Source organism: Gouania willdenowi, chromosome 10 (genome assembly GCF_900634775.1).
Source record: "Gouania willdenowi chromosome 10, fGouWil2.1, whole genome shotgun sequence".
In the NCBI taxonomy this organism is placed as follows: Eukaryota; Metazoa; Chordata; class Actinopteri; order Blenniiformes; family Gobiesocidae; genus Gouania; species Gouania willdenowi.
The window spans coordinates 19,194,683-19,220,231 of NC_041053.1; the positions used below are offsets into that span (position 1 = coordinate 19,194,683).

General features: G+C 39.0%; 1 protein-coding gene across 2 annotated transcripts; it reads left to right on the forward strand.

Annotated features, from left to right (window-relative positions):
- Positions 1-24,998, forward strand: kdm3b (lysine (K)-specific demethylase 3B). 2 transcript variants are annotated; one of them, XM_028460042.1, is made up of 25 exons: positions 1-515; positions 6,576-6,740; positions 7,550-7,663; positions 7,954-8,059; positions 9,236-9,360; positions 9,434-9,493; positions 9,587-10,276; positions 11,309-12,464; positions 12,541-12,757; positions 12,863-13,077; positions 13,202-13,354; positions 13,450-13,557; positions 13,662-13,789; positions 13,880-14,177; positions 14,270-14,523; positions 15,814-16,086; positions 16,188-16,359; positions 16,453-16,543; positions 18,062-18,192; positions 18,287-18,406; positions 18,681-18,704; positions 22,051-22,190; positions 22,332-22,508; positions 22,615-22,749; positions 24,204-24,998. In XM_028460042.1, exons 1-25 carry the CDS (start codon positions 309-311, stop codon positions 24,276-24,278), a joined length of 5,334 nt encoding a protein of 1,777 aa, XP_028315843.1. In that variant the 5' UTR covers positions 1-308; the 3' UTR covers positions 24,279-24,998. The 2 variants fall into 2 exon arrangements, with proteins under 2 accessions (XP_028315843.1, XP_028315844.1); XM_028460043.1 differs by having other exon boundaries at positions 13,883-14,177.
- Positions 24,999-25,549: the final 551 nt, after the last annotated feature.

Sequence of the window (25,549 nt, forward strand, 5' to 3'; positions counted from 1 at the left end):
CTCTTCCTCTGCAGTGTCTACGAGGAGTGCGTTTGATTGTTGCAGCGCTCAATGGCGGACAGAGCAGGATACTCGCTTTCACACGGAGGACAATAACCACATAGCTGGGTGATTTACCCCGTCTTTAGTGGTTCGTCTCCAGCTGCAGCGACTGCAGAAAGCTCCGAGGTGCACTGACATTAAGTGGAAAGCAGCTGCGGGGGTTCCGTGTCTCTTGTTAGGCTGAGTATTTGTGGTCCCATCCCGAGAAGCCGTGAAGTTACTCTGTACATGGTGGCTCGGTAGGGGCCGCTTCATCTCAGCGAACCATGGGCGAACCGCTCGAACTGATAGGGAAGCGAATGCTGCTCCTCCTCGACGATGGCAGGTCTTCAAACGGATCCGAGTCGGATAAAGCCCCCCGGGCCCGGGAGTGGCTGCGGGGAACGGTGCGGGCGGTGAGCGTCATCGGCCTGCCTACCCCGGAGGTTAGCGGACGGGATGCGACAACAGCCAGCACCGCCACCGGGCTAACGGTGAGTGTTTACATGCCAAGCAGCCGCCCTGTCCATCCATCAAACCACCGGTTATAACCATGAATACGTTTTCTAGCTGTAATGTTTATTCCTGGTGTTAATTTTGGTTGGTCAGAGCAGCCCATTTGTCACATTTTGCAGCAGCAGCAGTTACCGAAGACTTGATTCAAGCAGAGTTAAAGCGGCGAAGCCAAACTCAAGGCCGGGGATTTTAGGGCCTTCGCTTTGTTTGTTCTTCCGCTTCATAAGATGTAATTGCAACTTTGTAAATGTAAACTACATCAATCCACACGGTTGTCTAGGATAACCAACCATTCTTCAATACGTAATGAGATTGTTACTAAGACGCTAATGAATGACGTTTGCGGTCTGTTTCTCACCGTTAGCATTAGCATTAGCGGAGTGCAAGGCCTCGTCAATACAGAAGAAAAAAAAAAACAATCCACAGCTCCGGCTTGATTGCACTTAAATATTAACAGTCCGTTAGTGTTTATTGTAATATTAAAATAAAGGCATTGAACATATATGTAGTACTTTTAAAGAGCTACCTTGTGTTACTGTATAACCAGTAAGATAAATAACGTGATTAATACTAATACCAAGTTATTAGGTTATTATCTGTTAAATGCTTTATTACTTTAACGTGCATACCCCATGTAAATGTTCATTCATATGCATTGTCCCGTCTATATGAAGAAATACACAAATATAAAATGGGATTTATTTGAAAGGCTTTCAAATGTTTTAAAAATGCAATTTTCCTCAAATTCATATTTACACAGCTTTAATTCAATTCAACTTTATTTATATAGCGCAAAATACAACAAAGTCATCTCAAAGCGCTGAACAAAATATAAAGTTCATAGTAAAAAAGAAGAAAGAACCCAACAAGATCCACATGAACAAGCCTTGAGCGACAGTGGGAAACAAAAACTCCCTCTTTTTTTTAGGAAGAAATCTCCAGCGGAACCAGGTTCAGAGGTGGCAGCTATCCGCTTCGATTGGTTGGGGTTAGTGAACACAAGGACAAACAGAATAGGATAGAAGGATAGTCCATCCAAGTGTCCCAGACTAGTTGAGTCGCGAACTATTGATCAGTCCATCCGAGTGTTCCAGACCAGTTGAGCCAATAGGAACCGCCAGCTCCAGCATCAAGACACCTGAAACAGAAAAGAGAGTGGAGAGCGAGGAGAAGGCACAGATTGCAAGGAAGAAAAAAAAACAACTAAATTTCACATAAGCAGAGACAAATATATAACAGAAAATCTAGATTTATACTGTTCATAAACCTGCTTTTTCGTCCTCTTAATGAAGGTTACTCTAGCTGAAGCCAATCCCAGCTTGAAAAAAGTTAGTTTTTGTATGTTTATTGCACCATAGAGGACAGAAAAAAGAAGAAAAAACGAAATCAGAATATTGAAAGAACAATGCAAGTGTTAGGTTTTCACTTCCAATGCGATACCGACATTACTGCCTTGTGAATTGGCTTATACTGTATGTATATTGATCCGATTCGTTATCGGCAGGAACCATATACACTTGTATTACTTATTTTTCAGTTTGGAATGTTAGAAAAGGCTTGATCAAGTGATATTACCCGGAGACCAATAGTCAGAAACTGACCCATTTGTTCTTAACCAATGGGTTGCAGAAATGTTAACCATAAACATTAGAATATTCTACACTTGAATTAAAAAAAAAAATTGCTAGACCTCAATAAATCCAATAAAAATTTAAAAGATTTAAAGTTCAAAATACTCACCAGTTTAACTTAAATGTAAGCATATTCTCCAATTGATGAGAATAAATTATATACGAAATCCAAAGATGCTGAAAAATAACCTTAATAAAAACAAATATCAGATTTTTTTTTTTTTAGATGTATGCCGATATAATCTAGTTTACTACTAGTTTTTTTTTTTTTTTTTGCTGATATCTGTGAGATACTGTGTATAGTTGTCTGGACTAGGAATTTCCCAACTTCTTCACTTCCAATAGGATACTGATATTGCAGCTTTGAGTATTGGCCGATATCGAGCCGATACGATATCAGCATGAATCATACATATTTTTATTACTTATTTTGTAGTGTGGAATGTTAGAAAATGCTTGATCAAGTGATGTTACGTTATACTTGAAAAGTGAAAACAATTCAAGTTAACTTCACTTATTTTGTACTGTCATTATATGGTGGGAACAACTGAGGGCGGGGACAAAAACAACAACTTATCAGAGCGCTTATATCGGAGATTTTAGATGCAGTCCGATAAAATTCGATATTTTTTTTCTGGCTGATATCTGACCGATATCCAACATCATATCAGATTTGGACATTCTGGACACCCTTAGCAAGCTTTAAAGCAGCCTCTCTCAACCTTTACTTCAAGTGTTATTGTAAGGCACATATGTCAAACTTTAGGCTTAGGGGCCAAATCTGGACCTTCAGATCATCTAATTCAGCCCACAGGAGGAAGTAAAGATGACAGAGAAAACATAAATCATTGTGTAAATTACAAACTAATTCAGTTGGAGATATCTCAGTCCCTCCAAATACACAAATTCAATGAAACTCCACAATATTTGCTGGACTCAGTGTTCCGATCACATGATGGCATTCAAGTTCATTCTTTAATTGTTGAAAGAACTTTTAATCTTTCCCAAAATCCTGCAATTTTTCTAGAATCATTTTACAACATTTCCCTTAATCAGATACAATTTGATCACAAAATTATAAAATTTCAGTGAAAATACAACAGGAACTGATGACTGACACTTATTCCGTGAATATTGACATTTACATACATACTTTTATTTCATTTATATGTGGAACCAAACTAGGACACATTAATGTTGATATTACGCTTTTTCCAGTTTAAAATATGCACTTGAGATCACACTGGTTTGTATTTGACCCTTGAACTAAACGAGTTTGACACTAGGGCTGAACGATTAATTGCATTTGTGATATTATCGCAATATCATAAAACGAAATTCTCTGATCGCAAAGGCTGCACATTTTTTTTACTTTGTCCTGTCTTGTAAAGTTCAGAGAGTGTTTCAGAAGTGCAGTCCACATGTTTACATGTTTCAGGAAATGTGAAGTTAGATATGTTGAAGAGGTAAAGCCACAGGTTTGTTTTCTTTATTGTTATAATCTGTGCCTTAAAATGTATATTTTATATTTATTTAAAGTTTAAATAAATCTGAAATTGTTTATTATGAAACAGATTGATTTATTGCTTGTGTTCATTGAAAAATACATGACAAGAGGCCCTTGAAAAAATTGTCGTATATTTTGAGGGGAAAAAAATCGCAATTAGATTATTTTCCAAAATCTTTCAGCCCTCTTTGACACCCCTGTTGTCAGGTATCCCATCGTTATTTTGCTTTTGTTTAGAATGCACTGGTACAAAAAATGTAGGTTGCCCGATTTTGTGTTTCATAATTTCCTAAATTCAGGGTATGCACATTTTTGCTTCACGTCCGGTCCTTGTCACGCTAAACTTTTCCATTTGGTTTCCATTTCATTGTTCTTTCCCTGTTTAGATGACTTTACTGGTTATTAATTCATTAACGTTCAGTTTGTGCTTGCAATCTAACACCTGTGCTCCATCTTTGAAGCACTAGTTTAAACCAACAAAGATATATGGGAGGTAGTTTTTTTTTGTTAAAGTCATAAAGTCATACCCGATAGAGAAACTTACCTGATTAAATTCTGTGAACATCGTTTGACTTAGGAGTTTCTTCTTCGTTGGTCTCTTTAGCTGGAAATATTCATCCATGCACACATTAATTCAGAGCCAGTGTTGGTGGTTGAGATAACAACTATTTACTGCTGCAGTACCCATCACACATAACTGTGCTCTTTATGGCTTTACAAAACACATGTTTTTACATGTTCTGACTGCTGTATTTGTTTGTTCCATAAGATAAAAATACTGTTTTCTATCAACAGACATTTTTTTTCCCTCACCACTTCCAAAAAAACTTCTATAAACAAAAAATTGATGTGCCAAAATGTATTTTTAATCAACTGTTGTTTTTTTTTTACTTTGATTTTTATTCCTCAAAGTTTGACTTTCCAGACTTGGGGTGGAGAGCGATGCATAGATGAACTGTAAAACTTCTTACATCTATGAAAGTCAAATCTTGGTTTACAAACTGAATCTGTCTTAACAAAGTTTTTGCTTTATTTTGAAAGCAAAAAAAGCAATGTCCCCACAAATCAAATTCTGCAATGTGCATGAGCTTTAATTTGAAAAGCTGTTTTGACTGAAGCAGTGTCGCGTATAAAGTTGGGGGCGTGAACCAGAGGTCAACTGAGTGCAGCGGTGGCTTTTTTTCAGCACGAATGAATAAACGGCTCCACTGAGTCAACAATGGAGTGTCAGTGTGTGGACCTAAACTACTTCAAAGCCACAACAAACCCCCAAAATAATTATGACTTTATTCATTCTAACGTGTACTGTGGAGTCTGAAGAGTGCCTCCCTACAGTGCTCTGTGATACGACAATAAATGTTCTTTGGCAAATTTAGCATTTTTTTTCAAAGTAAATTGGTTTGAAAACCACACCATTTGATCCGAGGTTTAGATGCATATGTCTTTATTAAGAGGAGTAATGAGGATTGGGTTGAAAAAAGTGGCCTACATTTTTCTTTCTTCATTGGAAAGTATTTCAGCTGCAACACATTTCTTTTTGTCACATAAATCAACATAGAATTAACAAAAGAATGCGAACGTAGTAGAGCTGTAATCAGGCCTCAAAAGTTCTGCCCGACATGGCCCGAGCCCGACAGAATGTGGCCTGAACCCAAATGATACTGATTTTTTTTTTTTTAAATGCCCGAACCATTACAGCCCGACACTATTGAAATCTTTGCACCCATACAGCTTAAAGGTCCAGTATGATGCTTTTTTCATCCATCTCCATTTGTTCTAAAAACCCCAACAACAGAGTTTTTTTCCCCAAACTTGCCTGTTTTCTGGAGTTTTAGCCCTCTGAAAAGCCACTTTCAGAGCAATTCTCAAAACGGGCTGATATGCGGCCTACTTACTTACTTACTTACAGAGTCTTATTAGCCAGAACATTGTTTTGTTTTTGTTGTTTTCCTAAAAAAATGTTTTGTTTTCTTTTGTTTTTTAACTTCAGTGTATTGCATGGTGTTACTCTCGTCCTGACTTTGGAGGACAAAAGTAACAAAGTGCAACATCTAGTCAATGTCAAATTCCACATTACACAGAAGATAGGATAATTTAAATTAGGTTAATTTAAACTAAGTTGATCAGAACTTAATTAATAAACCTGATCAGATTCAGTAAACCATTGATCCCTGAGAGGAAATCAGGTGACATTAATGCTGTTCTCATACATCTTTATATGACATATAAATAATTAAAAAGGAGAAGTCAGAATAATACATGACACTACAACTTATATCTACCTTTTAATTGTGTATACTTTTTTTTTTTTTTTTTTAACATACATTTTTGTTTAATTATGAGTTTTTTTATTATTATTATGCACATTAGGGCTATTTGCAATGCACAGTGGCGCTTTAAATAAAATATTTTGATAATGAAACTCAATAATGTAAAATGTATTGTATGCACTCCTGTGACTGACCAACTCTGAATATGTGGAAGTGAACTGCTCTTTTTTCCCTTGTCCTTTTCTTCGCCCTAGAGCATCCTGCATATGAGTGTAGTGTAGTTGTTCTGATCCCAGTGTTCCATTTAAATGAAAAGTTACTCTACTTTATGATCGCTATGTTCTTTGTCCTGTATGTAATCCTTTTGTATATTGTTTTGTGTCTCGCCATGTCTCATTGTTAAGTGTGACATTTTATTACATCAGCCTGTCTAGGGACAACAGATGGAAATTAGCCATTGGCTATAATCTGGCATATATACATTTTTTTGAATGTTAATTAATATGTACTGTCCCTACTTAAATAAAGCAATAAATAAAAATTACTGTCTTTTTGTTTCATTTAAAATAAAAATCCAATATGGAAAGTGCTCACTGTGTGTGTTAATTGTTTCTTTCTGTATCGCTGCAGGTGTGTGTGGAGTTTGAAAATGCCTCTCAGCGATCCTCGTGGGTACAGGTGTATGACGAGGGAGTGAAGGCTGTGATGGTTGAAGACACCATTGTTTGGGCCACTCTTTGGAACGTGCCTGAGGCAGCTGGAGCTCCACCATCAGCCTCACCCTGGCCTGCTCTGGTGAGATAGTCACAACATAAAAACATTGTGGATTGTACAGGGACAGCTCTCATGAACAGGTTTATTTCAGTCAACATAGTATAACAGAGCTCAGCTCTATTTAATGTATGTAGGGCCCTATAAAATCAATTAGATTAATTTTTTTCCCAAATACTGTATTTTATGCATAATTTCTTTTTTTTTTTAATTGTTTTCTTTGAAATATTTATAAACTTTTTTCAGAAAATATTTTTTTTAAACTCCTTTGAGGAAACAAAATAAAGAATAATAAAAAAGAAAATCATAATGAAATGAAAATGTAATTTATAAGCATGTGTAAGCTACAATTAAAAGGCAAAAGCTTTGGTAACACGCTCGTGTGTTGTACGTCTGTGTGCGTCCCATAATATTAATAATAATAATGATAACAATAAAAATGACTTTACTCATAATTCCATATGACCATCATGCACTGTACAAAGAGCAGCCTTGTGACAAGAATGATAGAGGATGGGGGAGTGAACCAAAAACAGACAAACCTTCAGGCTAAGACCCACCAGAGATAGTGGTTTACTCATGACATTATTTAGAGCATATACATAACATTTTATAAGGGTTATTTATATTTCAGGTGGTTGTAAACCTAGTACACGTCTATTCAGCCATATTATTTTCCAAATTAAGTGCAAATATGACTATGATAGGGAGTTCTGCAAAGCACATGATAAGTTACTTCTCCTATAAGCTATATGATGCTTCTCTTCTCCTGTATACAGCGGTTTCCCAGAAGCTGAGCTTATTTATAAAAGCCACTTTGTCTTTTGTTGCAGATATTCCGAACTCTGGTGGACAAAGTGGGCTTTGGATCGATGATTCCTGTTGAGTTTTTTGGAAGCAAGAATATTGAGTTCCTGCCAAACAATAAAACCGTCCAGAGGTTTGAGGTCTGTCACTGTATTTGTATTTATTTGGTTCCTTAAACAAAATTTGGTAAAACTTATTTTCCTAGCTCTGATTCTCTCTGGTCTTTTTGGTTTATGGTGTTTGTTTCATGTTCTGTATGTTCCATATATTTTTGATATTTCCATATTTTAGAAGTAAATGGACTGAAAACGTTATTATTAAATAGTGTTGTTTTTGTAATTCTCTCAAATGAGCTTGTACATGTAGCATGCGTTTTACTACACAATTGTTGTTGCAGTATTTGAGGATGGTGTGGTTTGTGTGTTTCTAGATTGAGAAAGACATCAGGCACCCGTTGCTGGTGGAGCAGCCCTCGTTACAGGCTGCCATCTCCAGCTGGCGCACTGATTTCGACTTGCAAGAAATTTTAAAGAAAGGCAAGACAAAACTTCTAGTTTTATTTGTGTTTTATGTTACGTTAACCTTTTTTTGTGTGTATCCTTTCTCATTTTAGGGTTGGCTTTAAAACTCAAAACTCATAATCAAGAAGTTTATAGTTATAAACAAAGCAGTGCTGAGCAATACAAATCTTATGTTGAAAATTCACCTGATAAATGTAACGTTAAATAACAAATAATTTAAGTTTAAAAAAAGAATATTAAGTAAAAACATCAGAAGCTATTGTGATTAAACTAAATCAAATGTGGCACCAATGATTGTGTGTATTACACTGGATGCAAAACATTAAAATAGTACATTTGAGCTCAACAGATAAACTAGGGATGTCCCGATACAACTTTTCCACTTTCGATACGATACCGATATTGCAGCCTTGCGTATTGGCCGACACCAATATTGATCCGATACGATATCAGCACAAATCATACATACTTTTATTACTTATTTTGTAGTGTCGAATGTTAGAAAAGGCTTGATCAAGTGATGTTACTCAAACAGAGAACAATAGTCTGGTATGAGAAAAACTGACCCATTTACTATTAACCAATTGGTTACATAAATTTTAACCTTCAACATAATATCTACAGTATTCTACAGTTGAATAAATATGATATAATATATTGGAGATTTTAGATTCAGTCCAATGAAATCCAATATTTGTTTTCAGGCTGATATCGGACCGATGTCAATCTCGAATCCGAACACCTCGACTGAAAAGTTATTCTTGCTGATTCCTATATTATTCTATATTATCTAAAGGTAGAATGGTATTAGTCCTATAAAGTGTGCGTGATGATCCATTGAGTTGCACAAATTATATTACAGTAGGACAAAAGTGATTGAATTTCCACTGGCTTTAATCTCACACTAGAAAATCTTTTCCTCATTATTTAGTGACGGCTGATTCCACCTTGGTGCAGGCTGGCTTTCAGAGCAACACATTAGCAATTATTGAAGAACACTTTATACTTATTCTTCACTGCATCTCAGAATATTAGACTGAGATTAGGGCGTCCCTGAGACTTTGTAAAGTCATTGAAGTCAAGTCACAAATAGTAATAACACGTGTTGTGACTAGCGTTTTCTATTATTGAACAGTATTGTTTGTTAAAGTCTTCTGTCCTTCATGCAGTTTCCAACTTTTTTGTTCCCAGGTTCTTACACTATTCAAGGCCGCAGGGTTCGAGTGTATCAACCAGAGTTTGAGGAGTGCTGGGCTGCAGGACTGGTCTCCCAGCATGACCCCGTCTCACACATAATGGAGATAACCCTAGATAAGGTTAATTTCTAGTTAATTTTACCCCCATTGGATCAGCATTGGGTTACTTCATATACTAATCTTTTTTTTGTAGGGAGAAGAGAATCAGTTGGTGGATCCACGTGTGATACACGTCATGCTAGCAAATGATGAGGTACAATTGTTACTCAAGTGTATTTAGTAACACCGTTGTACAAATTCATATTTGGTTTTAGTGAATATCCATTTTCTTTACTTTGTTCAACAGGGAGCTAATGGGCGTAGAAGGAAGGACAGTGAAACGCTGAAGGGGGACAGTGGACGCAGACGTAGGACTGCCTCTGAAGGCTCAGATGACTTGAACTTGAAACGATTTAAAGGAGCAGGAGATCCTGGAGCAGAGGCACAAAACTGTGGCGACTCCAACAAAAGTCCAGTGGAAGCAATGGCAATCTGGGCTGGAGACTCCGAAAGAGTAAGCAGCACTACCAAAAATGGGATCTCTTCAGAAGGAGCGTTCCCCCAGGGTAGAGTGTCGTCACCCAGCACCAACGCCTCCCAGCAGATGGATCTGTCAAACGCTCCTTCTCGCTTCCCTTCCCATCCCGTCAAAGAAAACGGTCGTACCCTTACTATTCAAGGAGCAGCAGACTCCACAACCACTCTCACCCCCACACCGCCGCCTCTTAAACCAGCCCCGTCCCCTTTCTCTACTACGTCTTTCCCTTCACTAGGCCAGATGCCAATCCTCGTCCCGGGAGCACCAACTCCTAAGGCCTCCCCCTCCCCCCTGCCTGACAGAGAAGAGGCCTGCCAGTCCTCTCTCTCCAAAACTGCTGCTCTTGTGTCACCAGGACCTGTCACCATTTCATGGTCCCAGGACAGCAGCCCCAGTGTGGGACTTTCTGCTTCTGTGGGTTTCAGCCCCAAAGCCCCCACCTGGGGAAGCAAGACTGAGGTAAGACCTTAAGAACATCAGTACCTTCAAGAAAATCTTTTAGAGTTTTGTAAAAGAGATAAAAGAAGGCCACGCTGCTGGAGATTAACTTTGATTTCTTATTTACCACACATACAAGTATAGAGTAGGGCTGGGCAATATGGACCAAATTTCATATCTCGATATTTTTTCTCACAATGGCGATATGCGATATTAATCCCTATATTTTTAGCTCTATAAAGTCTGACCAGAAAGACAATTCTGGGTTAAATTTGCTGATAGCACATGCCACACAGGCACATTTATTAACAAACAGCTGCACAATACATCCTACTTTAGGATTTTTCTCCTCAAGGAGACAGCACATGAGTGAGTTCTGTAGTGTGGCTTGTTGAGGGGAATGTCTGAGTTAGGACGCAGTATTTTAGTACAAAATAGCTATAAAATAATGTTTTCAGAAATATAAAGAAATTGTAAAGGAGGACACTGTTTAACATTATTCCTAGAGTACAGTCAAATACTTGTATGATGTGATTTGTACTGTGTGATTGTATAAATAAAATCAAGTAAAAAAAAAAAAAGAAGATATATCTTGATATAGGTGATATTGTCATTTTCTATATTGCCAAAATAGAAAACTCGAATATATCTTGAATCTCGTTATATTGCCCAGCTCTAGTATATAATGCATGCTCTTGGCCTGAAATGCTAAGGTTTAACCGCACAAGTACGTTTGAAGCCTAGTTCTGTGCAGGTTTCAAAAGTATCATAAAATTTACAAGATCACTTGGAAAGTCTATGAAAAGCTGTTAAAAGTGGGAAAAATCTGCATTGACTGATCATTGCACTCAAAAACCTTTTCGAGCAGCCAACAGTGGGTGTAGTCCTCTTAGTTTTATATATCAAATTCCGGCTACCTGTAAAAGCTGGTTTAAAATGTTTTGTCAGGTTAAATATGGATGTTTATTCAATGGGCATGGCATCATGACTCGTGCCAATATGAACTGCTCCAGGTCATATAATTTTACTCATCCATAATATTTTCTTTTTCAGGGCTCAAATGCATCCAGTTTTCAATTACCCCAGGCTACATCCACGGCTTCAGTTTTTGGGGACATTAGCTCTCAGACCAATGGAGCTCCTGCCACAACATCCCAGAACACTTCTCGGCCTTTTGGCTTTGGCTTTGGCTCAGCCAAGAATGAGAGTCAGTCTAAGCAAGACCAGAATCTGTTTTTTCAGTGCATGACCCAGAATTCTGGTTCCAGTCAGAGCGTAAATGTTGCTCAGACTCAACCCAAGGACACAAATTACTTTTCTGCAGTGTCTGAGAGCCTAAGTAAACAAACTCCAAGCCTTTTTAAGCCTGCATCTTCTGCCGAAGGACTGAAAAACAGTGAGCTCCCTAAAGTGCCTGAGGCCCAGCTAACAGGAAACGGTGTGTTTAATAAATCCTCATTGTCCTTTAAGAGCATTGGTGGTTCCGCAGGGGTGCCCAGCTCCACTGTCGGTGTTGGTGGAACTTCTGGAGTTCAAAGTGCTTCCAAGAAGAATGGTAATACTGGAGCTGTAGGAACGCAGTCCAGTTTCAATTCCTTAGACAGCCACCAGAACCTTTTCCTACAGGCCTCCAAGGAACCTGCTAATCCATTTCTGGCATATGGGGAAAAAAGCTCTTGTACATCTTTTGCTGGCCTCACTGGATCAGAACCACAGTCTACAGACAGCAAGCCAAACCTGTTCACCATGGCAGAACCACCCAGAGGGATTCTTTCATCACCTTTCCCAGCATTCTCTGCCGCTGCATCAGTTAACTCCTCCTCTCTGGCCCCAACCTCATCTCAAAGGTTGCAAAGTGAAGGATCTGTGAAGAAGGAGGAGCAAACTGTCGGGGAGTTACCGACATCTACTTCTGGCTGCCTTGCATTTGAAAGAACTGACCCTGGTGGAGTGGAGGAAGGGCCGGTTACTACTTTTGATCAAAGCCAGTCTCAAATGTTCAGCCTGGAGGAAAGAGCTCAGTCTTCTAAACGTGACTCTGACTCGAGCAGCAACAGTGGTCTGTCAGACCTCAGTGATAATGAAGACGGCCCTGAAAAAGGACAGATCCCTGGTGGACCTCCTCACACTTCCAAGGACGGGATTATCCTGCAGAAGACTAAAATTAAAAGCGCTACCAAGGCCCGTCCACGCCCCAAGCCTTTTAAAGGTGAGTGGGGGAGCCCACGTTTGATTTGGTCACACTAAAGTGAGCAATGGCATTAACCCAAAATTGTCTTTTCTAGTGGGTCAGTCTGTACTGAAGGACCAGAGTAAAGTGCGACGCTTGAAGCAGTCAGGGGAGTCATTTCTTCAAGATGGCTCTTGCATCAATGTTGCACCTCATTTGCATAAGTGCCGCGAGTGCCGTTTGGAGCGCTATCGTAAATATCAAACTACGGAGGAAGACAGCGATGATGAGGATGATCCAAATAAGGCCTGCCGGTTTTTCCACTTTCGTCGGTACGTTTAATATGTTGTGATGGCTGATGGTTGGATATTTTTTCATTAGTTGGCACAATATTCAAATTATATTCATAACCAATTCATTATTATGACTGTTTCCAGGTTGGCGTTCACTCGTAAAGGTCTGCTGCGAGTGGAAGGCTTCCTAAGTCCTCAGCAGAGCGATTCAATGGCTATGGGCTTGTGGCTACCTGCACCCGCTGTGCAGGAAGGACTCGACCTTGATACCTCCAAGTACATTCTGGCTAATGTTGGAGACCAGTTCTGTCAGCTGGTGATGTCTGAGAAGGAAGCTATGATGATGGTGGAACCTCACCGTGAGTATATAGACACTCTTTCACAGTCTTTGTCTGTGCACATTACCGGGGTTTGGTTGTCTTTCACTTGTCTCTTTGTCATATTTGCTCCTTTTAAATAAAACCTGTTGGGTTTGTGTTTCAGAGAGAGTTGCATGGAAACGTGCCGTACGTGGTGTTCGTGAAATGTGCGATGTGTGCGAGACCACGCTATTTAACATCCACTGGGTGTGTCGGAAATGTGGTTTTGGAGTTTGTCTAGATTGCTATCGGCTCCGCAGAAACAGGCCGCAGGAGGGTGAGTCTTTAGGAATTTTTTTTTGCTAATTATCATATATTGCCCGAAACATTGTATTTATCACTTGCCATTGTTTTTTAATATTGTTTGTTCAGATATAGGTGAAGGTCCAGAAGATGATGTGTTTTCTTGGTTAAAGTGCGCTAAAGGCCAACCCCATGAGCCTCAGAACCTAATGCCTACACAAATAATACCTGGAACAGGTTAGTGATTGCTTGGAAAAAAAATCAGAACCTCAGAATATCTGTTGAACTTCATATTTGTTTTTGCGCAGTGATGGTTAATGTTAATGTATTTGTTTTTTTAGCCCTTTACAATATAGGTGACATGGTCCACTCGGCCAGGGGAAAGTGGGGTATTAAAGCAAACTGTCCTTGTACCAGTCGACACTCTAAACCACTTGTTCGCCCTATTGCCCCCAATGGAATTTCACAGGTAAGAAATGGGGCTATTCTTCTTCAAACCTGAGCTCAATTTAAAAATGTGAGTTTCAAATGCTCTGGTCTTTGGTTGTTCTTGTCACAGCAGTCGTCAATCAGCAGTGGAGGTGGTCATGGGGTTCCCCCTTCTGGTGCTGGCACCACTCTAAAGTCAGAGGGTGACACATCAGTGATTAAAACAGAAACAACACAAACTGCTGTGCCAGAAAGTAGCAGTGGGGAAAGCATTAGCGGTCCCAGTAACTCTTCCACTGGTGGATCGTCCCCTTCTAGCGTCACTCAGTGCTCTGCCAAAGAGTCGCGTTCATCAGGAGAGGGCAACAGTTCTGCTTTGCACTGGTTGGCTGACTTGGCGACACAGAAAGCTAAAGATGACACAAAGGGTGAGTTAGACAATGCAAACACTCATGTGGAGTATGATGTTGGTGTGGAATGTTTGAAGTTACTTCATGAACTGCATGTTAACCTCCTCTAGAATCCGGTTCACTTCGCTCCATGATGAGTCGAGACACTCGGCCTCCCTTTGGCCTGGACTCACTCAGTGCCCTGTCCAAGCCTTCTGCCTCCAGCCCCAAACTATTCAACAGCCTGTTGCTAGGCTCCAGCATGGCCCAGTCTAAACCTGAAGGGTCCAGTCTGCGAGACCTGCTCAACTCTGGCCCGGGCAAACTGCCACAAGGCCCTGGAGAGAGTGGGGTGCCATTCCCCTCTGTGTTTACCTCAGCTGGAGTATGTGTCATTTATATTTCTCAGTATTACATTTGGTTTTAAATACTTCATCCATCTAGATTAGAAGCATGGAAGCAGACTATAACCAGTAACATATTGTCAAACAAGGAAGTTATTTTAAGCACACTGAATAAAAAAATCTGCTTAGAGCTAGAGCTGGGCAATGTATCGAGATTCAAGATGTATCAAGTTGTTTTTTTTATTTTGGTGATATAGAAGATAACAATATTGCCTACATCAAGATATATATATATATATATATATATATATATATATATATATATATATATATATATATATATATATATATATATATATATATATATATAGTTTTTTTTTTTATAAAATCACAGTACAAAGCACATAATATAAATATTTAATAATATTATTCTTAGAGTACAGTCAATGTCCTTCACAATTTTTCATTTTTTCTGAGATATTAATTTTATAGCTTATTTTGTATTTAAATACTTGTTATAAGAGTTCCTGCATTCTTTTCAGAACAGCATGAAAAGCTGTTAGATGGATCAAGGAGTGCATCCTAACCCAGATCTTCATCTAAACGAGCCACACATCAGAAGTCACCCACGCGTGCTGTCTCTTAGAGGAGAAGAAGCCAAACGTGGAATATATTGATCAGCTTTTAGTTAATGAATTTGCTTGTGTGGCACTTAGTATCAGCAAATTTAGCCTAGAACCGTCTTTTTGGTAAGACTTCATTGTGTTAAAAATATTGAGATTTATATTGTATATCACCATTTTGACGAAAAACTATATGAGTTTTGGACCATATCGCCCACCCCTCCTTTGAGCATGTATACTATATGAGACTTTTTTTTATCAGATAAAGACATAGTGTAGGCCTCATAGATCAATACATTTAAGAAAATTTGCTCGAAAAACGAAGATTCAAAAGGTTTAATGTGGCTCGAAAGTTTATTTTCATCTCCACTGTAAACGTGCACTGTTTATCTGAGGTTGTAGTATATGCAATGTTTAAACTTTTTCAACAGTAACAAAGAGTTTTCGTTTCCAGCTGGTTTAAGTGAACTAACCACCTGGATTGTGGCAATCATTTGCAAGGCATTCAATTGTATGGAAGTCCAAGCCCAAGTCTGAGAATTCAAATAATGTTATATTACACCTTCTGAGAAAATGGGTAGATTGGATGTGTGTTGTATTACTGACATCTACTGGTACACATTGGATAATTACATGGTAAAGGCAAAGCATTAGCTAGAAACAAGTGTAGAGACAGAGATGAAAATCAGACTTTGTTTTTTTTTTCAGGGCGATAAGCTGAAAAGTAGCCTCCCAAACTTCCTGGATCACATCATCGCCTCTGTTGTTGAAACCAAGAAGGCAGAGGGCCGTCGCTCTGGAGTCCCTGAGGGAAGTGAACTCGGTGTACTCGGTGGCCGCAAAGATGGTGTGATGGGCCTTAGTGTTTTAGAACCACATACCTCCCACTCCTGGCTCTGTGATGGAAGACTCCTCTGCCTACAGGATCCCAGCAACAGCAACAACTGGAAGATATTCAGGGAGTGCTGGAAGCAAGGACAAGTAAGATTAAACCTTGTCAAGCTTAGCTAAACATAAAAAGCTTTGACTGAATGCCTTTTTCCTCATCTCTGCTTTATTCTTTTTTTTTTTTTTAAACTCAGCCTGTGTTGGTGTCAGGTATACATAAACGCATCAAAGCAGAACTGTGGCGACCCGAAGCCTTCAGTGAGGAGTTTGGAGACCAGGATGTCGACCTGGTCAACTGTAGAAATTGTGCAATTATCTCCGACGTAAAGGTGCGAGAGTTCTGGGACGGTTTCCAGGTCATTTCCAGTGAGTGTTCCCTCAGCTTTTCCTCTATGATTTTAAAGAATGTGCTGCATTTTTAGATCTAATGTTGCTACTCGTTGTTTTCTCTGAAATCAGAGAGACTAAAGGATGCTGATGGTCAGCCCATGGTGTTAAAGCTGAAGGACTGGCCTCCAGGAGAAGACTTCAGAGACATGATGCCCACACGGTGAGAAAGATCTTTGAATTATGTGTTAAACAGACACTTCCACACTTTTGAGTGTCCCATGTTCATGTTTATTAAGGTCTGGGGTGGTCAACTCCAGTCCTCGAGCGCCGGATTCCTGAGACTGTTCGATGTGTCCCTGCTCCAACACACCTGGTTGAAACTAATGTGTTGTCATTAAGCTCTGCAGAAGCATGATAACGAGCCATTCATTTAATTCAGGTGTGTTGGAGCAGGGGCACATCCAAAAGTCATAGGAATCCGGCCCTCGAGGTCTGGTGTTGCCCACCCCTGATCTAGATGGTACCATGGGTTATGAAATGTCTTACAGTGTGTTCATGCATTTCCACTCAAAAGTAGAAATGTGTAATCTGAATTGGTAACAATTGAAAAAGAAAAAAGGCTCCTGGTTTGACTGGACTTCTATATAAACAAACAAGGCCTAGAATTGCTCATGCTGCATTTTTAAAGGGCATATATCATGCAAATCAACTTTTTTGAGCTTTTAACCTTGTTACAATATTAATTCCTTATCAAAAACCCCCCAAAGTATTATTGGGCTTCCTTCCTGCATGTCTGAGTAATCCTCACTAGCCATGCTCTCTGAGCAGTTGCCCTGCCCTCTTCTCAAAAACGAGCGGTCAGACTTTATTGATGTCACTGAAGTCTATACCGCCCCCTCCAGGTGTAAGTACCAAATGCAAGTATATCCAACTGCAGCCGCGGGTACAGTACAAGCACCGCCCCCTACAAACCACACCCACGCAAGCGATTTTTCAATGCGCTGAGCTGTTTCATTTTTAGTATCCATTATATCGCCTTTGACTTGATCTGACGTGTTTGTGACACAATGCAAAGCAGCGGTTGGACAAAACAAATGATTATCACCATAAATGCGCTATTTCTGTAGTTAATAGAGATGAGGAGGAGAACAAAGTGATTTAGCAGCTTAACACTCCGGTGTTTGAAGCAGCTGATATCCGCAGTTGCTGCTGCTGCTACTGTGATAAACACACAGCCTGAGGTGCTGAGACGGACTCACAATCACAATAGCCGCTTAAATAGCCATGTGTTTTACTGTAATGTGCAGTTTTTTGGCTGAAAACAATAACAGTGTGTGGATAGCAACAAGAAAATTGCTTTGGTGATTACTGATCTCCCTCGCGAGAGCGAGGTTGCGAGGCTTGAAGTCAGTGTCTACAGACACGCCCTCTCATGAATATGCATAAGTAGGCCCCAAAACAGCCCGTTTTATGAACTGCTCAGAAAGTCACATTTCAGAGAGCTAAAACTCTGGAAAACAGTCGAGTTTGGGAAAATAAACATCAAATACTATGTTGTTGGGGTTCTTAGAACAAATACAGATGGGTGAAAAATAGCATGATATAGGACATTTAATGTAAAAATACTGCCTACCAATTCAACACAGAATGTCATGGTTCACATTTTTAATCAATGTTTTACAATTGCTTAAAATGATTTTTTAGGATTATATTTGATTGTGTCTTATGGTCTTTTTAGGTTTCACGACTTAATGGAAAACCTGCCCTTGCCTGAGTACACAAAAAGAGATGGCCGTCTGAACCTCGCAGCACGCCTGCCTAATTTCTTTGTACGCCCCGACCTTGGGCCTAAAATGTACAATGCTTATGGTAGGAAAGGCTAACTTTCCCCCGTTAGTTATTGTACAAACAATTCTTTTAATGGATTGCCTTTTCTGTTTTATTTGCTGTTCCTTAACCTCAGGTTTAATCTCGAGCGAAGACAGGAAGGTGGGAACCACTAACCTCCATTTAGACGTTTCCGATGCCGTCAACGTCATGGTTTATGTCGGCATTCCACATGGAGACGGAAACGAGGAACAAGGTCAGCAAATGTTGTCTTTCTAAATACTCAATACATTTATATTTTGGATTTTCCTCTGGCTAAATATCAAATCATGTCCACCAATCATACCAACTTTGAAATACTGCAGGACTCCGCCCTTGGCCTTTATGCAGCACTTCAGTTAATATTTATTAACAAATATTGTCGACCTCATGCTAAGATCATTCAAAGAAGTTAATCGATTGAATGAACAGTGAAAAGACCCCCAGGTGGGTCTCAGTTTTTAAATTGTGGAAAAATTTCTCATTCACAGAGGCAGAGATCTCTGGACGTGCAGGTTTGTGAACTTTCAGTTGTATCACTCCCGTTGCATGTTCTTCCTGACTAACTGAACTTATCACTCCTCTGCTTTGATCTCTGTGTTGATGTGTGTGCTATAGCGGCTAGAGCACTGCTTCACTTTAGCTCTAATGCAGGTTTAACTGTGTAACCCTCTGATAAACTCAATGTTCCCGTGCTGACCTCTTGGAATTCTCTCTCGTTATTCTTCTCTTTTATGCACCGGAAAGTTAGGCTTTATCAGATTGGAAACAATGTGAATTTTCTAAGCTTCCAGAGGGGTTGTACTGGGGTTGTCTTTAGTTCCTGGTGGAAATGTTTAACATTTTGATAATTAAGGGAGCAAATATGTTAACATTCAGCTACTGTACATTGATCTCTACTTATTGCAACTTAACTTAACAATCTTAAATGCAGCCTTTGTTTTTACTAGGGTTGAAGACTTGAAGGTTTCTTCATAGTAATGAGAACTCCTGATATTAATGTTTTTGTTTTGGGTAAAAAGAAAATTATGTTAAAAGTTTTATGTAAGGGGAATGTAAAAAGAAATAACCTCGCCTGAAATTTTATTTTTCCTACTTATCCTGAATTTTAAATTAGTTTTTCCATCATTATTTCTTCTGCCATTGTTCCTCATGTGTAAAAATGGCTGCATGGTGCGTAGAACAGTTAGGTGTGTATGTTGTTGTTCTTCATTGTTTTGTCGTAGTAACATCAACATGCATCTAATCAGGATGCTGAACCTAAAGCTGGGATTGAAACGTGTCTCAGGATCAAATAGGAATGACTCTCCCGCTGCATTTGAACATTGATCTTGCTGGGAATAGCATCTGGAAAATCAATATTCTATCATTAATGTTGTTTTTTTTTTTTAAAGTTGACTGATTATTCAGACTAAACTGAGAGCTCATTGGCCTCCTAAGGCTGTGTGCTCTATGAATTAGAAATATGTTGGGAATGTGAATGTTGTCAGTAAATGTGTCCCAGTGATTCCCAGTGGTTCTCAACTGGTCTGGCCACACATTATACATATTATATTTATTTGTGAGGACATAAAAATGAACTCTCTACATTTGACTATATTTTAGAACTATTGAAGTGATATTAATTTTTATAGGGCTGCATTTATTGAATTGGATAACAAATTTGAGATTTCTTTGTTTATTTATTTTTTGCTTTTAAATATATATCTTTTTTTATCCTTCAGTATGAATTTTGAGTCACATTCACGTTGAATAATGCAGTTTTTAAAAATAAAAGATATGGAACTGCACACTAATAATATAAACGTGTACCTGTTGAGTAAAAGCATATGAAAGGTTTATCATAAAATGTTTCCACATCACAGACTGTTTTTTTTTTTTTTTACCATATTACCCTAAACAAAATAAAGTGGTAATACATCATTAATGCTGGCTGCTTTGCACAGACCATTGTGAGCGTCACAAATTGAGACGCAGCCAGTGTTTGGAACGGCGTTAGGTAACGGTGTTTGTTTTTCAGTAACGGGGTAATCTAACTAATTACTTTTTACGCCGTTACAACGCCGTTATCGTTACTGAACGTTAAATGCGGTGCGTTACATGCATTGATTAAATAAACTGCTATCCGAAAGCATCCCTGGCTTCTTACTCCATAATGTAGTGAGGAGGTGGGTTAAAAACAAGGCGAGCGATTATGATTGGCTAAGGCGGCATCATGTTTCATGGTAGCCAATCAGAGCCAGTGTTTTTACACATGTGCCAGCAAGAGGAGGCGGGTTAAAAACAAGGTGAACGATTATGAATGGCTAAAGCGACGTGCCAGCACACGCGACACACACACACACACACACACACACACACACACACACACACTGCAGATTGGATGAAGCAGCAGAGATGGCGAGCGTGCAGCAGTCTGATGAAAAGTTGACATTTTTAAGGTGACGATACAAACACTACTTTAAATTAATTGTGATCAAAGGCAAAAACGTGCATGTGAAGTGTATATTATATCCAGGAGAGAAGACTTAGTTGACATCAGTTGTAAGCAACTCAAATTTAATGAAGCACCTCACGACACCATCTTTCCTTGGTAATGAGTTACCTTTATTATAGAGTAATTCAGTTACTAACGCGGTTACGTTTTGGAACAAGTAGTGAGTAACTATAACTAATTACTTTTTTAAAGTAACGTTCCCAACACTGGACGCAGCTGACAGTCTTTCAACTTTTGACGATAAATGTGTCTTTCTGTAATCTTTTTTTGCAGTAGCCATGAATCTCTCATATCACACTATTGTTTTTTAGAAATATCTAGCTTTGAAACGCTCACTTCCTTTTTTGTGTTGGTGGTGACTGTTTTCTTGTTGTTTTACAAGTAGTTGTTTTATGTTGTTCATCTTTATAATGTATTAATTTACAGCTTTAGGTGTTTTTATTGGACACACACAACACTGTCCAGTCAGTGGAGAATATTGCTTTGAAAGGATCTCTGCAAATGTTGTGCGTTTCATTAGAAAACTGGCCCAATGGGCATTACTAAACACCTGCCGTAGACATGTAACCTGCCCCTGGGTCAGGGGCCAGTTGAGAACTACAGCCCTGCATCACGTCCTCCAATGTTCTGCTGACTACACAGTGTAGCAAATAGTAAGGCTGCTTGATTTTAGCTCAAAACAAAATCACGATTTTTTACTTTGGAAACTCAATTTTCTATTCCGATTTAGATTTTTTCTTTTTTTTTTCCCTTTAAAAAAAAAAAAAAAAAAGATACTGGGTTTAATGAATTATTTAAAGTATTTTCTTTTAATTGAAAAAATAAAAACAAATGTTCTTTTTGGGAATAAAGTGCAACTGCAAAGCTTTAACAAAAAAATGATAAAATAACCACCTGCCCAACCAAAAATGAATCCATCAGCAATTTTAAAAGGAGAACCGTGCATAAAAAACCTCACACAAAATTGACATTTAAAAAAGAATAGGTTATAGCGGGGGTCTATCACGTAGTTTGAGACTTGTTTTTCTAGTTTGTAAAGGGAGAGACTCTTGCCGTGATTACACATGATTTATCAGGAAAATTCATTTTCCGAATTTTTGACTTTTTGAAAATCCCCCTCAATAAATAATCTGATTTCGATTTCATATCGATTAATCATGCAGCCTTAGCAGATAGCCATGTGTAGACATGGGAACAGAATGTTTGACTGTCCTGGGACGCAGACGTGACCTTTGCTCAATAAGGATGGTCCATAGAAAACACTTAAAAACTAAAGTGGCTGTGAGTCAAATATACTACTTTTAATGGATAAAGCTTAACTGTCACTCACTATGTGTGTGTTTGTGCATGTGTTGGGTGTGCAGAGGTCATGACCACCATTGAAGAGGGTGACGTGGATGAGATGACAAAGAGGAAGGTGTATGAGGGAGAAGAGAAACCTGGGGCTCTGTGGCACATCTACGCTGCCAAGGACGCCGAGAAGATCAGAGAGCTGCTCCGCAAGGTCAGTAAGCATCTCACAAACTCCACTCCATACACTATCGAGCCATGTGCCATTCACATCTCTATATTATAATCAACATTGAGTTTCTGTCCACAATTCATCCTATCCTTTCTAAATCAAGATTTATTTTACTGGTGACAGGTGGGAGAAGAGCAAGGTCAGGAGAACCCTTCCGATCACGACCCTATTCACGACCAGAGTTGGTACCTGGATCAAGGGCTCCGCCGCAGGCTCTACGAGGAATACGGTGTCCAGGGCTGGGCTATTGTGCAATTCCTAGGAGATGCCGTGTTTATTCCTGCTGGAGCGCCTCACCAGGTCAGACTTTCTGGCCCAGTATGGGTGTCTCTCATGTAAAGTCATGTTTCTGTCTCTGTGTAGTCCGTCCTAAGCAGTTTTTGGTTGGTTGTGTTTTTCTCCTCAGGTGCACAACCTCTACAGTTGTATCAAGGTTGCTGAGGACTTTGTGTCTCCTGAGCACGTGAGGCACTGTTTCAGGCTCACCCAAGAATTTCGACACTTGTCTACCACTCATACTAACCACGAAGACAAACTACAGGTGGGTGCGTTTGACTTGCAGCCGAGTAATGTCCTATCATATTTAAAGTCCTCATGTCACTATTTTTATTGTTAATGCTAAATGCAAGAACACACTATGAATAGAGCGTCCACTAAATATTTTTGATTATTATGTCCATCTTAACATTAAATTTTGCATTTGAATGATGCTTTTGACGAGTTGCCGGTTAGCTTCTTTGAACAAAGACCATATATAGCATAGATAGGCAACTTCTATCAGAGTGGGGCCCACAAAAATGTGATCCAAGGGCCACATTATCAACATTTATGTTAGCATTTAGATTAATGACCAATCTGAGCGTTAATACAGGAAAGAACAAAGGGTTATGTCTTTGTAGTCCTTTTGTGTGTTTTCTTGTTTATTTTTTAATTTTTTTTAGACCTTTTGTGTGTCTTTGAATTAATTTTGGCTATTTTCGTGTCTTTTTGTTTTTGTTATCTACTTTTGTTGACATTTTGTGCATTTTACTGTTGTTTTTTGTGTTTATGGAGTTTGTGTGTTATGTTGGGCTTAATATAACTTCTAACTTCCTGAATTACAACTTTGTCTTGGGGGCCACTCAAAATTAGACCACGGACGGTAGGGGGTCGTCTTCAGATAGAGACGTTGGGGGTTCGATTTCAGTACCTGACTATGTGTCGAAGTGTCTTTGGGCAAGACACTGAACCCTAAGTTGCTCCCAGTGGTCGAGTAAAGCCTTGCATGGCAGCTCAGTCCCATTGGTGAGTGAATGGGTGAATGAGCGGATATGTAAAGTGCTCTAGGACTACGCTACTTAAATGTAGGGATAAAGCACTATATTAATCAAGTCCATTTACCATTTACCATGTTACGCAAGGTAATAGCTCATTATTGTAGTTCTAAGTCTGTATTGTTGGCTTCAGAGCTATCGAAGTCAGCACCTGTAGTTGAAGCCAAAACCTTAAACAATTTAATATGGCGTATATTTGTCCTATAGCCTGAGCACAGACGGCTTGATTTGTAGCATTAACAGCAGACTGACTACTTCCTTGTCTCTCAAATAGGCTTCATATCAATAAAGCTGAATGGATCCTTCAGGGGAATGTTTATTTGCAACTCATGCTCGGATTTATTCACAGCCGAGCATGAAAAGATAAACATTTTCGAGGTATGCCTCTATAGAAATCAAACTTTCAGCAAACCAAAACCCAGATGCTGGGTGGAAGTGAAAATGACTGTTAAATTAAATATTATGGGGAAAAAAGCGAGAATCGTTTAGCACTTGTATTACCATATATCAGCATGATTTTCTTTCTCCATACAGTAAGATTTGTGTCAAAAACAGGATGTCAAAAATGGTGACGTATGGACTTTAAATGCAATGGATACACACTTTTAGATATGCTTTTAAATATGCGACCAAATATATGTGATCTGATAGGAAATTGACTAACTGGGCTGTCATTCCTTAGGTGAAGAACATCATCTATCACGCAGTGAAGGATGCTGTCGGGACACTGAAGGCCCATGAACCTAAACGCCCTTAGCCGTTCTCTCCAAACCAGAATCCTCAGAACACCACAACACACTTGTACACACACACACACAGCTCGCACAACTCGCCTACATTCACAAGTACAAGGTGCAGAGTGCAGCGATGGCGCGTGTAATCTGAGGCACTGGAGGTAAATAAGAACATGTAATGTGGAGAGGGTCTGATCAGAGCTCTGATGAAGGTAGTCCTTTATCGCTGTTACACAGTACGCTCAAACTTGTCTAGTTTTACAATGATTTCTTTTTTTGATTAACTCTGTATTTAAGGTCAGTGTGTTTGTTGTTTTCAGTGTGTATGTGAGAGGGCAGGAGATTCAAGCTGGTGCCTTTGGAGCAGAGGATCAGCTACAATAAAAATAACTGATGTAATGTGAGTTCTAGGGCAACGTTCCTATTCTCTCAATAAGTGGAAGTCTAAGCTGTAATTGGAGAGATTTTTCTTTTTAAACGATTTGTACCCGCCCCTATGGCTGAAAATTGAGTAACAGTATCAAGGGAAGACCAAAGTTTTGTATTATCAGTTTTCTTATTTCAGAGCAAGAAGTCTTTTTTGTTTTGTTTGTTTTTTATAGAAGAGAGATGAGAATTGGTCGGGGCTCAGAAAACATGCTGTTTTGTTCTCTTGTTGTCTTTTTCTTTTTGCCTGAATGAGCTGCAGACTTCCAACTATCAATATTTGAGATTCATGATTGCAACTGTACAGAACTACTGGCCATTAACCTTGCATCAATATATATATTGATCTTAGCAGTCTGTTTGATTTTTCACAATAAAGTTTACAAAAACTACAGTTGAGTTCAAGAGTTTTTTTTTATTTAAACATGTCTTATTTGCTTTATGGACTCCAGGGTTTATTGCATATTGTAATTAGTAAATTACATGGAAACATGACCTTTACATCTCAAATATTATATAATATAACAGCTTCATTTGTCTATGGTAGCAGAATAAGGTCAACTCTTCTTATTTGAAAGAGTAACTAAACCCTAAGGTTTTGGGTGATGTGCATCCAGGCTAGAAATTAAAAACATGCCTTTATTAGGGGCGGGGCTCCTGGAGCAGTTAAGGCACTCCCAGTCTATACTATATAGTCTCCAAAGAACAATCTATGGTATGCATGCTGAAAACTACCTCAATACACACTATATCTCTGTCACAGATTGCGGAGTCGATAGGTGCTAGTTTTTATAGGAGGGGCGGGGCTAACAATGCTAGTTCAAGATCTAAAAAGCCACCAAGACATCATAAACAACCATTCTCCACC